This window comes from Mus caroli, unplaced genomic scaffold, assembly GCF_978045245.1.
Source record: "Mus caroli unplaced genomic scaffold, Mus_caroli_1 scaffold_13, whole genome shotgun sequence".
Taxonomy (NCBI): Eukaryota; Metazoa; Chordata; class Mammalia; order Rodentia; family Muridae; genus Mus; species Mus caroli.
The window spans coordinates 21587825-21603357 of NW_028227268.1; the positions used below are offsets into that span (position 1 = coordinate 21587825).

At 46.2% G+C, this 15533-nt stretch overlaps 1 protein-coding gene across 1 annotated transcript in view; it reads left to right on the forward strand.

Annotated features, from left to right (window-relative positions):
- Dnajc7 (DnaJ heat shock protein family (Hsp40) member C7) overlaps positions 1–15533 on the forward strand; it is a 38690-nt gene that overhangs the window by 22754 nt on the left and 403 nt on the right. Inside the window, exons 6-14 of the mRNA XM_021175511.2 lie at positions 2254–2328; positions 5589–5707; positions 6972–7125; positions 7486–7650; positions 8540–8631; positions 13507–13580; positions 13860–14006; positions 14195–14347; positions 14922–14984. Of these exons, the coding sequence (XP_021031170.1) occupies positions 2254–2328; positions 5589–5707; positions 6972–7125; positions 7486–7650; positions 8540–8631; positions 13507–13580; positions 13860–14006; positions 14195–14347; positions 14922–14984 (1042 nt within the window). The remainder of the gene's footprint in view (positions 1–2253; positions 2329–5588; positions 5708–6971; positions 7126–7485; positions 7651–8539; positions 8632–13506; positions 13581–13859; positions 14007–14194; positions 14348–14921; positions 14985–15533) is intronic.

Below are 15533 nucleotides of genomic sequence, written 5' to 3' on the forward strand. Positions count from 1 at the left end.
TGGGCAGACGCATAATGTTTCAAGGAACGAAGTTAAAGCATTTGAATAAAGTCAGAGCTAGGGTGTAGCTCAGTTACAGAACATTAGTCTAGATGTTCTGAGTCTTGGTTTCAGATCTTGGGTTTGTCAGAAAGAACTGGTGTATGTTCAGATGTGGCTAAAGGTGGTAGCACACGTCTTTCAGTTCCACCTTTGTAGTAGGCGCCTGGACACATTTGAGTGAGCATCTCAAAACTGCCCAACCCCTGGCTTACAGTGGCCATATTTTATGTCTCCTGTCTTCCTGAGACAAGTTCAAGACCATCTGTAGCTACATAACAAGTTTAAGCTAGCCCAGGCTACATGAGACCTTGTCTCCAAACAAAACAAAAAATGAGTCTCCATGTAGCCCAGGCTAACTGGTCTCGTCTGTCTTGGTATTGGAGGGGTCTATTTGTCACTAATTTTATGTGTATTGCTATGAGAGTATCAGACCTTCTGGAACTGGAGTTACAGACAGCTGTGAGCTGCCGTGTGAGTCACTGGGAATTGAACCCAGGACCTCTGGAAGAGCAGCCAGTGCTCTTAGCTGCTGAGCCATCTCTCCAGCCCGTCACCAGCTTTTTAAGGAAAAGTTTCATTCTTATTTTCCTTGGAGTGGGGGTTTGGTTTTTTGAGGCAGAGTTTCTCAGTGTATCCCTGGCTGTTCTGGAAATTGTACTATACACCAGGCTGACCTCGAACTCACAAAGACCTGCCTGCCCCTGCCTCCTGACTGCTGGGATTAAAGGCTTGCACCACAACTGTGGCTCCTTTTGTTTTGTTTTTTAAATTTATGTGTATATGTACTCTTGTGCTTTCGTTTGTATGAGGGCAGGCTGGTACTGGCTGTGGCAGTGATGTTGGAGATCAGGGTTATTGCCTGAAAGATCATGTCTCCTGTTCTGTCTTGTTTAAAACAGTGTCTCTAGTTTTTTTGTCTTTGAGACAAGAATCTTACGTGTCTGTGAATGCCCTGGAGCTGGATGTATAGAGCAAGCTGCCCTTTGCTTCTCAAGTGGACATTACACTGACCAGCAAGATAGGGTCTCTTGCTTGCTTGCTCCATACTCACTCTCAGCTAACTGACACTCCAGCTACTGGAGAGTCTTATTCCCAGCCCATCTTGCCTTAGCAGCACTGGGTTTATATATACACACTGCCGCCTCTGGTTTAACGTGGGTTATGGAATTTGATCTCAGGTTGTCACACTTGTATGGCAAGTGTTTACACACAGAGTCATCGCCCTCACCTTGATTTTGTCTATATATGTATGCATGCATGCATGCCACCTGTATGTGTCTACAGAAGCCAGAAGAGGCCATCAAATTCCCTGAGGCTGGTGTTACAAATTATAAGCTACCCAGTATAGGTGCTAGGAGTAAACTCAGTACTGTGGAAGAGCAGCAAGAGCCATTAAACACTGAGCCATCTCGTGTGTCGTGTGTCCTGCCCTATGTGTCCACACACCCCCTTTACTGGGTTTCTAGATCAGGTCTCTATCTGATACACTGTAATCCAGGTTAACCTTGCACTTGCTATCCCTCCGAGTGCTGGCGTTAGACATGTAGCACCGTGCCTGCTTCTTTGATGTGATTCTTTTTTTCCTTCTTTCTTTTTCGAGATAGGGTTTTACTATGTAGCTGTGTAGCTGTGGCTGGCCCTAAACTCACAGAAATGGACCTGCTCTGTCTCTCTCTCTCTCTGTTAGGGTTAAAGGTGCTTGCCACCATGCCCAGCTTCTGTGGTTTTCTGTTGTTGCAACCGTCTTACTATATAAGCTCTGGCTCTACTCACTATGTAGTTCAGGCTGGCCTCAAACCAAAGAAATCTGCCTGCTTCTGCCCCTTGAATGCTAGGATTACAGGTGTGTACTATCACACCTGGCCTCAACCAGATCTCCTCTCTCTTTTATTTTTGGCTTATCAAGACAGGGTTTCTCAGTGTATCCCTGGCTGTCCTATACTTGCTTTGTAGACCAAGCTGGCCTCAAACTCAGAGATCTACCTCCTGAGTGCTGGGATTAAAGGTGTGCACCACCAGACCCTGCTCCAGTGATATTCTTGTTATTATTATTATTTTGTCTTTTTGATTTTTGAGACAGGGCTTCTCTGTGTAGCTCTATCTGTTCTGAACTCTGTGGTCCAGTGATATTCTTGAAAGAAGGAATTTATCAGGGTCTTAGTGACTTTTATGATTGTTCAACCTAAACTTCATTTTTTTCCCATGGTGTAGTTCAAGAACGCCAATGCAGTCCTGGAGTATGAGAAGATAGCAGAAGTGGATTTTGAAAAGCGAGATTTCCGGAAGGTAAAGTAGAGGCAACTAGAAGCTACCCTCCTCTGTGCTGTGATAGTGCAGAGCGGTCTAGACTAGTACATTGTCATTAAAATTTGGCTTTGACCTTTTCTCTCTTAAAAGTATTTTTTGCTAAGTTGCTTTATTTCTTAATTTTATTTGGCTTTTCAATAAGGAGCAAAAATCAGCTTGCTTATATTCCCGTTGGTTATATCTCAGAGCTCTGCTAATTAATGAAGAAAAATCAGCTGGAAATAAGTACTGGGCTGAGTGATCCATATTGATCTGATTAACTTGCTTCTGATGGAGTAGATGCTAGGAATAAGGGTGGGGAGAAGGAAACCTTGTTACATTTTGGAGTGTGTGTGACCTGTTACATCACCTTTCTCTGCAGTCTGTCAGCCACGGCTTCAAGTGCTAGGATTACAGCATGAGCCCCTGCCACCTTTTTGATGTTATTTTGGGTCTTGTGTGTAGCTCAAACTGGCCTGAAAGTTGGCAGTCCTCTGCTGCCGCTATACCCAGCTTGTAATAAACTTCACAGTATGTGGTAGGTTTTGACAATCTACATGTTAAAGGGCTTGATGTATCTGAAATAGGGAGCAAGTATGAACGTTCCAGGATTTTTCTAGAACGTGGAGTTAAACCTGGAGTATGGATCTCCTCGTTTCTTAGATAGGAGTGAGAGCTAGCTTTCACTAAAGGATCAAAGTAGGAAGCAGAAGATTGGCAGAGGTCAGAAATCCGCATCAGGAGATGTATGGGCTCCTTCAACACGGTGATTCTAGTCCAAGGGAGGAGCTGTTGCATCATATGTAGGGGTTCGCGTAGGGCTTTCAGTAGCAGGTGTTCAGGAAATGTTTGAGGGAACACGTAAGCATCTTTTTTGAGTTTTATACTGTGAGGGCTTTTATTTGGGAATAAATATATCTGACTAGTTTATGCAGATTTGCAACATTAACTGTCTTCTGCCCATGGGTTTTGATAATTATTATGTTTTTGTAGTTGGTTCGTGTGTGTGTGTGTGTGTGTTTGGAAAGCAGTTCTAACTACTATCACGTTTTTTGTTTTTTTTTTTTCAGAGGCTCACATAGGCAAAAGCTTTGTCCTGAAAGGCAGTCTTTTGGGTTTCTTTTCTCTCTTGCTCACTCTGGAGCCAGAATCCTGAGTTTGTGACAGAATCCTCTGTTTGTGACATCCCAGCCCCCACCACTGTAGCTCATGGTGATGTCACAAATGAAGAATTATGATCCTGGCAGGGGAAACAGATGAACTTAGAAGAAACAAAGATCTTCTTTGCCTGCAGCTGTCCCTACTGGGGACGTGGTTGGGGGTGGCAGTAAGCATTGCTGAGCCTCAACTGATGTTCCTCACGACCAGCAGAGCCAGCTCTGCATAGAACGTTGAGCTTGTGAGGCCAAGGGTGTGGCTGCTCCACTGTCCCTGGCTTTTCCTCGTTGTACCTCAGTTGTCATTACTGTCCTTAGAACTTCCAGTGACCTGTGCCACTGAAGGAGCGCCATCTTGTCATTGTTAGGTTGGCGGGGCTGAAAGTGTCAGTGAGCGGCTCAGTGTTTTCTTTCTTGCTTGCTTGTGGGTTTTCTTTTTTGAGACGAAGACTCTATGTAGTCCTGGCTGCCCTGGAATTTGCTGTGTAGACCAGGCTGGCCTTGAACTTGCAGAGATCTGCTTGCCATTGCACCCATCTTGCCTGTGTTTTTAATCTGTTTTTGAAAAGGCCCTCAGTGCAAATAAAAAGCATGGAAAGATATTTAGTGATGAGTGTTCCTTCAAGCAGGCCCTCTGGTCTGCCTCGTCTCTCTGCTCCCCGTCTCCAGTGCTAGGGCGGAGCTCAGGGTCAAGTTCTACCACTGAGTACATCAAATACAGATTATTGGATTTGTTTGCATGAAAGGTAGTGCTCTGTTCATGTTATATAGCTCTTTTTCCCTCCTCTGAATAAGTCTTGGAGGTCTTTCTACAGTAGTAAATGGAATATTAGTGCAGTCTTTAGAGCTATGGAGTATGCCATTGTATTAGACTACAGCGATGAAAGTTACCTTCCCTTGCTTTTAGAATTCATACTTGGAGTCTTAGAGGTAGTGGTGTCTCTTAGTTGCAGGTTTCTCCTCTGGTCCATTATTCTTAGGGAGAGGGGACCGAGGGAGGATATCCCAGGGGTAGCAGCTAAGTGAGAAAGAGCTCAGAGAACAAAGTTGTGGAGAAAAGGATGAGTTTCTGAGAGCTGTGTGACTGACAGGGAGCACGCTGTAGCTTTCGTAGATATAAGTGAGGGACTTGCTTGGCATTTACACAGAGCAGCCCGGTGGTAGTAGTGATGTGACATCCACTAGAATCCTTATAGATGGCTAGTTCACAGTGGAATTTCTATACTAAAATGAGTGTAAGGGACCAACACAGTAGTAAGATGTGCTTTAATCCCAGCACTCAGGAGGCAGAAGTAGCTAGATTTCTGTGAGTTCAAGGCCAATCTGAACTATATGGTGATTTTCAGGCCACCTAGAGCTGCACACTAAAACTGTCTTTTTTATTTGTATGAATATTTTGGCCCCACATATGTCTGTGCACTATGTGCATACCTGGAGCCCTTACAGGCCAGAGGAAAGCACTGAATGCCTTTTGTTTGGATCCCTTGGGACTTTGCAGACAATTGTGAGCCACCATGTGGGTTCTGGGAATTGAACCGAAGTCTTCTGGAAGAGTATCCAGTGCTCTTAACATCTAAGCCATCTCCAGGCTCATCCCTCCTCCCCATGTCTTTTAAAGCCGTGATGCTGTTGTCACAGGAAAAGGAGGGGCGCAACAGTTTCTGTTCTGTGTGTAGCACTGATTCTGTGCCAGATTATTTTTGCTGATGTTCTTATCATACTTACCAGCTAAAGCCTGACAGATAGTGGAAATAGTAAATAATGGTGTTTGCGAGAAGAATGTGAGCTCTGATCATAGTCACTGTGGGCTCACCATGGAGGCTGCTTTCTGATTGAAGGTAGCGCTCTAGCGTCCTACTGTATTTAAGATGGAACTTGGTGACCTAGAGCCTTGCTTTCTTCTCTATTCTTTGTCTTCTCATCACTAAGATAAAGGTAGTGATATTACTTATTAACTCCATGGGGCATTGGTGTGCTTACTGAATGAACGTGTAGAAGCTTTGATATTATTGTACCAATAAGCAATGATGTCTTGAGCAAACTCAAGTGAAGACATTTCTGGAGTCCCAGTTGAAGAGCTCACTTGCTTTCCTCTTCCCTTAGGTTGTTTTCTGCATGGACCGTGCCCTAGAATTTGCCCCTGCCTGCCATCGATTCAAAATTCTCAAAGCAGAATGTTTAGCAATGCTTGGTCGATACCCAGAAGCACAGTTTGTGGCCAGGTACGCAATCTGGCCAGTTCATGACTGAGATGCATAGTGGACTCCTGACTGCTGGCTACATGGGGGCTGTGGGTGTCAGCTAGGGTTGTTCATGCCTTCCTGGAGCTTAAAGCCAAAGGTTAAAGCAGGTTAAATCCAAGACCCACAAGGTATATAGGATGCAGCTGTGTTACGGGTGCTCGAGCCTTGTGTGAGAGAGCTTAATGAGTCTGAGTTTGTTTAACCTCTGTTTTCATATACTCTATGGGAGTTCATTCTCTCCTTCCATACTGCAGAAGGTTTGGGGGACTGAATTTAGGTCAGCAGGCTTGGCAGCCATCTCACTGGCCTGGGTTTGTTTGAATGCAGTTCTTTCTACTCCAGGAAACTCTTTTTATCTATCCGTATTGTAACTCTTTGTGTCCTTTCTTGGTCCCTGGTCTCTACTGCAGCTGCTTAGCTCTGTCCTATGCCATAGTGCAGAAGCAGCCACAGATAACAGCCAAGTTAGTGTAAATCAGATTTTAGGGACATGACCCAAGGTTGGGATGTAGCTGGATTGGAAAATGCTTGTGTAGCCTGGTTTCATTCCTCGGTACCATGGGGTGGTAGAGAGGCAATGGTACAAGTGCTGGCCTGCTGTGTGCCTCATTAGTAGAGCTTGTGCTTTAGCTTGTACTGAGCCTTCAATCCAGTCCCTATTACATATCACCTATCACCAAAATACAAAACAATACCACAAAGGACTTAGCCCTGAGGGCAGTAGTTTATTCACCCTACTCTAATTCAATAAAGATTGTGGGGCATAGCCAGGAATAGTGGTACACACTTATAATCCCAGTGCTTGCCAGAGGCAAGCTGATGTCTGTGAATTTTGTAGGCTAGCTTGGTCTACAGAGCAAGTTCCAGGACAGCCAGGGCTATACAGATAACCCTTTGTCAAAAACAAAAAAGAAAAGATGATGAGACACAAGGAATGTATTGGGCTGGATTGGTGGGGGAGAGGGGGTAGACTCATCAGTAAGTGCTTGCCTGTCAGGTCCCAGGCCCTGGGTTTAATCCCCAACACTGCTAGGTACGGGGAGGATGAAGAAAGAAAAACATAGTAAAGATATATAGGTTCTCTATATATCTTGTTATTTTAACAAGGCTTGTTCTTGAGAATCTAGTCACCTGTGGATGAACTTTGAATACTAGCGCCATGATCAAGAAACAGTTTGACTACAGATGGTGGGAATGGCCAAGACATTGTACACCACAGCTGAACGTGTCCTTTTTATTACAGTGACATTTTACGAATGGATTCCACCAATGCTGATGCTCTGTATGTCCGGGGTCTTTGCCTTTATTACGAAGATTGTATTGAGAAGGCAGTGCAGTTTTTTGTCCAGGCTCTCAGGATGGCTCCTGACCACGAGAAGGCTTGTGTCGCTTGTAGAGTAAGTTCTAAGCCTGATGTTCTGAGAGTGGTGGTGAAACTTCCTTTCATATCTCATGGTATGAGTGAGACTAGGGCTACAGCTCAGTGGTGAGGTGAGGTGAGGTGTCACGCTGTCGTGCCTGTGGCCCTGGATTCCATCCCTCCTAGCAAAGTCGGGGGAGAAGAAAATAAAGAGTAGAAGAAGACTCACAGGAGTGTGACAGCTCCACTTGTCAGTGTGTTAAACCTTCCCTGCGGGGGCTGGGCATGGAGGGGCCTGTGTCCTGCCAGGCAGCTGGGATTGAAGAGAGAACCGTGAGAAAGAAAGAGTGAGCTGAGGCTTTCTGCACTGAACTGACCGTCGCTTGCTTCTCTCCAGAATGCCAAAGCCCTTAAAGCCAAGAAAGAAGATGGGAATAAAGCCTTTAAGGAAGGAAATTACAAGCTAGCATATGAACTGTACACAGAAGCCTTGGGGATAGATCCCAACAACATAAAAACAAATGCTAAACTCTACTGTAATCGGGGTACGGTTAATTCCAAGGTAAGTACTTGATCTGGGGTGTCAAAGGTCTTCAGAGATGTGCTTAGCAAGACCAAGCCAGATAAAAGAATGGTGTCCCTCGTCCTGTAAGGAACTGCCTTCTGAGAAACGAACTTGCCTTTTTGTGTGTAGTGTTGAGAGCTTGAGAGGCAGCTTGGCTGACCGTTCCCTCCTGTTTTCCCCAAGTTGTCTCTTGTGAGAGCAGCTAGCAGGTTTGTGCCATTTTAACAAGTGTTGTCACTTCTCATTTGAGCAAGAACTTGTTTATTATTCAGGACAAAGACAGAGAAGGTTGACAGCATTAATTAGGCTTTTATAAATTGCTGAATACGTGTAACTGAGAATGAAGCTGGGCAGTGGTGGCGCACACCTTTAATCCCAGCACTTGGGAGGCAGAAGCAGGCGGATTTCTGAGTTCGAGGCCAGCCTGGTCTACAGAGTGATTTCCAGGACAGCCAGGGCTACACAGAGAAACCCTGTCTCGAAAATCAAAAAAAACAAACAAACAACCAAACTGTGTAGCTGAGAATGACCATAGTTGCCCTGTAAGAGAGAAAGGGTCTGTAGAGTCCTAGTAGTTAAAAATTGCAGTCTTTCTGGTCTTTGTAGTTGGTTCATGGAAGAGTGGACTTCCATGAACAACAAACAAAACTTCTGTTTGTTGTTTGGTTAAACAGGCGACACAAAGAGGCGCTTTAATCAGTGTGTGTGGCTTTTATCACATAGTAAAGAAACCAGTTTGAAATTTGGTGTCCTTAGCCCTCTGACTTTCCCAGGGAACAAGAATATAGTAGGACAGGAATCTAGGCGTGTTCATATTGTGTAGACTCCCTCCGTCAGTGGCGATGTGAAGTGTGATGCTCTCTCTCTCTCTCTCTCTGGCCTGAAGCTTAGGAAACTGGAAGATGCCATAGAAGACTGTACGAATGCGGTGAAGCTCGATGACACTTACATCAAAGCCTACCTGAGAAGAGCTCAGTGGTGAGTGCTCTGGAGGGGCAGGGGTTGCCACTGGTTAACTAGGGGAATTGCGTTGTGATTGACAAAACAGACCCAGGGATGTTGTGAGGTCATTTGGTCCTTCCCCCTGCCTCTAGGTGGGATTGTTCCAGCCCTAGACTATCTTTATAGACCTCCAGCGGAGGAGATTGCACACGCTCCCTCAGTCTCCCATGCCTGTGTCTAACGCCCCTCACGGTCAGTAAGTTTCCTCTGATGCCTGACCCAAATTCCTTTCGTTAACATACGAGTCCATTTCCTTGGAGACTCCTTTTGTGTTGTTCACTTCTGCTCTAACTTGGCACCGTCTGTGCTTGCCCAGGAAGTGTTGTTGAATGAATGTGTGGTGCTCGGAAGAGGGAAGAAGAAAGTATTCTTACAGTTGAGGTGTGCCTGCTGTTTACCATGAGCAGGGCGAGTACAGTTGAAAGCAATTTCACTTACTCAGCAGTGCAAATACATATATTAAAGAAATACTCTTCTTTGATAGACCCAGGATAAATAGTTCATGCCAAGTATTCAGAGCCAGGAGGGCTCTGTGAAAAAGATCGTGCCTGCCCAGACTTTTCCCAGATGCTGCCCAGCCTTTTTGTTCATTTTATTCTTTAATCCGTCTTCCAGAGAATTTTCTTCAGACAGAACAGTACCAAGGACTAAATGAACCTCTCCAAAGCATGTCTTCTGGCCTAGGTGTGGGGACATAGCCTGTATGTAACTCTAGCACTTATAAGGTTGTGCAAGGCCAGTGTGGGCTATAGAATGAATTCCAAACCAGTCTGAACTGGTGGGGAGATGCCAGCCCAGTGGGGACCTGAGTTCAGATCTCCAGAACCAACATGAAGTCTGATGTCTGTAATCCCAGCTCCTGCACAGTGAGATGCAGACAGGCAGGAGAGTCCCCAGCAGCTCACAGGCCAACTAGCCTGGTGCATTATACAGTGCTAAAAAAGAGACCCTGTCTCAAAGTGGAAAGTGAAGATCAACATTCAAGGTAGTCCTCCCGTCTCCGTTATGTGCTCCTTGGTGAGTGTGAGCTTCGTTCCCACAGAAGCATTCACATACCAGGGCTCTGGGTTTAGCACCTGGCTCAGAGGACAGAACAAGTCATTTTATTTTCTCCTGCTCTCTAAGCAAAGAACTTCCTGGTTTTGATTTTGTTGTTTCGTTTTCTTGAAAGTGACTAAGCTGGCCTGGTTAGACTTTCTGTGTAGATAGTGATGATGACATTGAACTTCTGATCTTCCTGTCTCCACCTCTGACAAGTGCTAGGATTGGAGGCCAGCATCAGTACAGCTTTATTGTGTTTTTATACAGGCTAGGAAAGCAGTATACATGCCAAGCTACCTCCCCAGCCCTATGTAGTTCCCCCACCCCACCCCTGTCGCAGCCTGGGGCAGTAACGCTGGTTTCCTAAAGGAGAAGGAAGTTCTTGGTTATCGTTTTTCCAGTGCCCGTTTTATTCCTAATTATAAACTGTAAAGTCCACAGGACAAGCACTACTTAACTGCTGCTTGAGCCAAAACTTCCTGGTCAGTGGTACAGAGCCCCTCAGCTCCTCACCACTAAGATACAAGAACTGCTGGAATGTGTGAAATTGTTTTTTTAATAAAATTAAGTGGAACAACAACAAAAAATAGCCAGACATGGTGACACATGCCTTTAATTCCAACACTCGGAAGGCAGAGGCAGGCGGATTTCTGAGTTCGAGGCCAGCCTGGTCTACGAAGTGAGTTCCAGGACAGCCAGGGCTATACAGAGAAACCCTGTCTTGAAAAACCAAAAAAAAAAAAAAAAAAAAGAAAGAAAAACCAAAAAATAAAAATAAAATAAAGTGGATACATGAATTGTATTATCAGTTCTGAGAGACTAGCCCTTATTCAGCCCAGAATCATATGCACTGTCACAGAAATGGAAGCTTGGGCTGGAGGTATAGCTTAATTGTATAGACCCTGCCTAGCATGTTTGAGGGCCTGGATTTACTGTCTCCCTGCCTCTTACCCCACAGAAGAGAATGGAAATTGGTAGGGTGCTTGCCTAGTATGCACAGATGCAGTAGCTGGCACTCTATAAATGGGGTCACATGTCTGTATCCCCACACTAAAGAGGGAGGTAAGAGGATCAGAAGTCCAGGGCTGGGCTAGAGAGATGGCCCACTGGGAAAAGGAGCCTACCGCCACCAATTGGACCACTTCAATGCCATCCACAGGACCAAATATGGTAGAAAGAAAGAATTGACTCCCAAGAGTTAATGAACTCTGACCTCTACACATACTGTATAGTTAAGCACACAAGCACACATACAGACACAGTAAATGTATTGTTTGTTTATGTTTTATGAGACTGGGTTTCTCTGTATAGCCCTGGCTGTCCTGGGTTAGACTTACTGTGTAGACCAGGCTGGCTTCAAACTCACAGAGACACACCTAACTTTGCCTCCCACGAGCTGGGATTAAAGGGATATGCCGCAGCTGCCTGGCCAGTAATGATTTTTAAAAATTGACAAGTTCATCCAGGCATGGTGGCCTACACCTTTAATCCCAGCACTTGGGCACCAGTGGCAAAGCGGATCTCTGATTCCGAAGCCAGCCTTCCTGGTCTACAAAGTGAGTTCCAAGACAGCCAGGGCCACACAGTGAGTCTCAAAACAAACCCAGAAAGTTCAAGGCCAGTCTGGGCTGCATGAGACTATATCTCAAAAAATTAAATTAATTAAAAAACAAAACAAAAACCCAACCCTTTGACCCAACTGAAGGCTTTAAGCAACACAAAATGTACAGAATTCCTTGCAATTTTTTTTAACAGCAAAAAAACAGAATCCTCTGGTACCTACTACCCCAATTCTCTGTACTATGGTAACGGAAACATGAAGAGTTGTTCATTCTTAGTTTGCTAGAAGACAGTAGAATAGGAGGGGTGTGTGTGTGTGTGTGTGTGTGTGTGTGTGTGTGTGTGTTTACAGTCAACAAAAATGAGAAGTTTTACTGACGGTTCCTTGATTTGTGTCTGAGTGGCTTTGCCTCTGAAACTCCACCCCAGTGTGGGGCAGTGGACACTTGGACACAGTGGGCTGAGAATGTAGCAATGGTCCCCAGAGGCACTGATCTTCCAGAACCCTGGAGAGGCTTGACCACCATCCAGCTGGGCTCAGCCTTCAAGTGGAACAGATGAGAGCTGTTTGCTACCTCTCTTAGCACAGGCTCGGTCGGGCTCTTTCTCAAAGCCCTAAGAGACGGGGAAAGATTTCTGAGTTTATGTGAAATACTGCAGATCCTCCTGGGCAGTTCACACCTGCAATCCCAGTACTTGGGAAGCTAAGGTAGGAGAATGGCCTCTTCAGGGCCAGCTTGGACTACAGAGTAAGTTCTAGTCCAGCCTCAGCTACAGAATGAGAAAGACCTCATCACAAAAAAGAAAAAAATCAATAGAAGAATGCAAGTCAGTGCCCTGGTACGTGTTTATTACGTTATGTAGAGGCCTGGTGATCAAGGCAATCACTCAGATGTCAGGTTTCGTGTTGTTTGTTTGTTTCAGGACAGGTTTCTCCATATAGCCCTGGCTGTCTTGGAACTCACTATGTAGACCAGACTGGCCACAAACTCACAGAGATCCACCTGCCTCTGCTTCCTGAGTTGCTGGCATTAAAGGTGGGGGCCACCACTCCCTGGCAATGTGTGTTAAATTACTGTATTTCAGATTATCCAACACTTTGACCTGTGAATTAGCTCTCTATTGTGTTCCTAGTTACCCCGTGTCTGCAGGGCATTGTGGGTTTTGTTTTTATTTGGCTTGGTTTAATTGAGACCAAGTCTCACAATGTCAAGCTGGCCGTGAACTCAGAGATCCTCCTGTCTCTGCCTCCTGTCCTGATTCTACAATTAAAGGCATTGTGCCACCATGCCCAGACTGGACATTGTTTTGGGGTGTGTGTGTGTGTGTCTGTGTGTGCTTTATTTTTTATAAGTCAAAGATGAATGAATGTATTTCCAGAAATTCAGAGAGCCTAATTATCAAACTTCTCTTTGGCCAGCCACATTGGTATCAGTCTTCCTGCCCTGGTCTCCAAAGCTGATGTGCGTTAAGATGGACTAGTGTGATGGAAGTGTGGACCGCCTCGGGGTGTAGCAGCTAGCTGCACTGTGTTGACTCTGCCCATTCTTAGCAGATGTTGTGTCTGTTAGATGGAGAGATCAGACTTGGTGCCATCACGTGGTTAGACTACCACGTGGTTCTGCGGGAAGCAGCACTTGCAGAGTCCTGGTACTCTGCCTGTTCCAGGCACTCTTCTCGTTCTGGCCCAGTTTCCTCTTTGCTTTTGGGCTATGGAAATAGAAACAAGACTGTGCTGCGAGTCCCTTCTTCTGTCTCACCTCTACCTCTGAGATGGATTGATCTTAGTGAAAGCATTTGTCAGCAGCTTCCACCCTGACCTTGATCCTTCTAGTGGCTCAACTAACCCCACTTGCAGCCTTGGTTGGAACTGGTCCTGCATGTCTGGCACTGAAGGTGTCAAGCTCTTTCACAGCAGTTTGTCTCACATGGTCATTTTTCTCTTGTCCAGAGCAGTCAAGTAGGTGCTGTCAGTGTCTGCTGTTGGGCAGCGCTGTGACACCGAGAACTCTTCCTTAGCCCTTGCCTGCTTAGAGCAGGGGACTGCTGGCTGGGTACGGTGCCAGGAAGCTTATTTTGCCTTGAGGAACTGAGAGTTCATTCATCTTTAGATAAGGGATTCTGCTGTTTGATGAAACATCCTACCAAAAGTGTGTATCTCTTGCATGAGCCATTCCTTCTCCCTAGAAGGTCCCACAGGCCGTTACTATTTATGTCTGAGTGCTGTATTACCCTGTACTTCCTTCTCAGTTACATGGACACAGAGCAGTTTGAAGAAGCCGTGCGGGACTATGAAAAAGTATATCAGACGGAGAAAACAAAAGGTACGAGGACAAAGGGGCAGAGACGTGTTGCTCAGGGGGCTGTGGTCTTCTCGGTTGTTGGTCACAGCACTTAGGACCATTCCGTTTGCTCACTAGCCTGGAAGCAGCTAGCAGTTCCTGGGAGGGGCTCAGGCACCTGTGTTCTGGCTCTCGCTCCCCCGTTAGTCTCACTTCCTATATATTCAGAAGAAAGCACCAAAAGAGCCCCTGTTGTGGTTACCAAAGTTTCTACCCTCTAGGCAGCTGGGCTGTCTGTTGATGCTGCCTTTCTCCCTCCAGAACACAAACAGCTCCTTAAGAATGCACAGCTGGAACTGAAGAAGAGCAAGAGGAAAGATTACTACAAGATCCTGGGAGTGGACAAGAATGCCTCTGAGGACGAGATCAAGAAAGCTTACCGGAAACGGGCCTTGATGCACCATCCAGGTGAGCGCTGGAGGAGGTGCAGCAGAACCCACAGCGCAGATGCAGTGGGCACCCAGGAGATCGCTCTTCAGTGGGAAGGAGGGGGTGCTGGGCTCCCTGTCCTACAGGCTGTGGGAGGTGCCACATTCCAAACTTGGACAATAATAGACTTTGTTTTCCTGTGTCCCTGGTTTCACTGAATCCTCTAGATCGGCACAGTGGGGCCAGTGCCGAAGTTCAGAAGGAGGAGGAGAAGAAGTTTAAGGAAGTGGGAGAGGCCTTTACCATCCTCTCTGATCCCAAGAAAAAGACTCGTTATGACAGTGGACAGGACTTGGATGAGGAGGGCATGAATATGGGCGGTGAGTTGGTTTGGGCATCGGCAATGAAAATGGTCCCTGTATAACGTTTTTTCTAAAGCACCAGAAAAGCCCCCATTGAAGTTACCAAGGCTTCTGCCCTCAGGGCAGCTGGGTTGGGACACCCCAGAGGGGAGGTCTATAAGTACTCAGCCAGTGACATAAGCCAATAGGCTGTTTAAAAAAAAAAAAAAATGAGCTAGGGCAGGAGCCATCAGAACTTTTGTGACCTGGACTAAAGAGTCAGGGTCTCCAGGACTGGTACATTGATTTTGGTAACACTGAATTTGAGCCTTCTCAACACAACCCCAGCATTCTAGGAAGGCATGATGCAGGTGACATTCCTAGGTAAGAAGCCCAGTCAGAGGCAGGGGAAGCTTTCCTTCTAGACTCACCTGGAAGGGAACAGATCCCAGAAGCAGGATCAGCAGGTTCTGCCTGGGTTGACGTGGGGAGAGGCTTGCTAACATCTAGGCTGAAATGGAAGAGCAAAATGAGCCTCAGAAGTCTTCTGCGTCTGGTTCCTCAGATCTTTCTGATTTTCCCCTTTTTTTGCCCTTTCCATCCTCATCACCAGATTTTGATGCAAACAACATCTTCAAGGCATTCTTCGGTGGTCCTGGGGGCTTCAGCTTTGAAGGTAGGTATGCCTGCTGCTCTTAGGAGCTCCCAGGTGACAGACCAGCACTGACCCCTCACTCAGGCAGCACCTGGGGAATCTGAGTGGAGACAGCTGGATCCTTGTTCAGCAGGACAGGCGTGTGCTGATGCTCGTGTGGCTGATGAGGCTCCTGGGTTTATTTTTCTTGGGACCATTCTCAGTGCAGTTAGCAAAGTCAGAGAAGCATCACCAAGCCCCGTAGTATCATGCCTTCTCTACAAGAGCAAGGGTGTTGAGAAGCTACACACAAAGTGCCCTTCAGCCCAGTGGTAGGGCGCTCACCCTGCATGCTGGCCCTTGTGCTCTAGGCTTAGACAGGTTGATACCCTTGGAGTCTCTGTTTGGATTAAGCTGCTCTTTAAGACTTTGGGCCGGGCGTGGTGGCGCACGCCTTTAGTCCCAGCACTCGGGAGGCAGAGGCAGGCGGATTTCTGAGTTCGAGGCCAGCCTGGTCTACAAAGTGAGTGCCAGGACAGCCAGGGCTACACAGAGAAACCCTGTCTCGGAAAAAAAAAAAAAAAAAAAAAA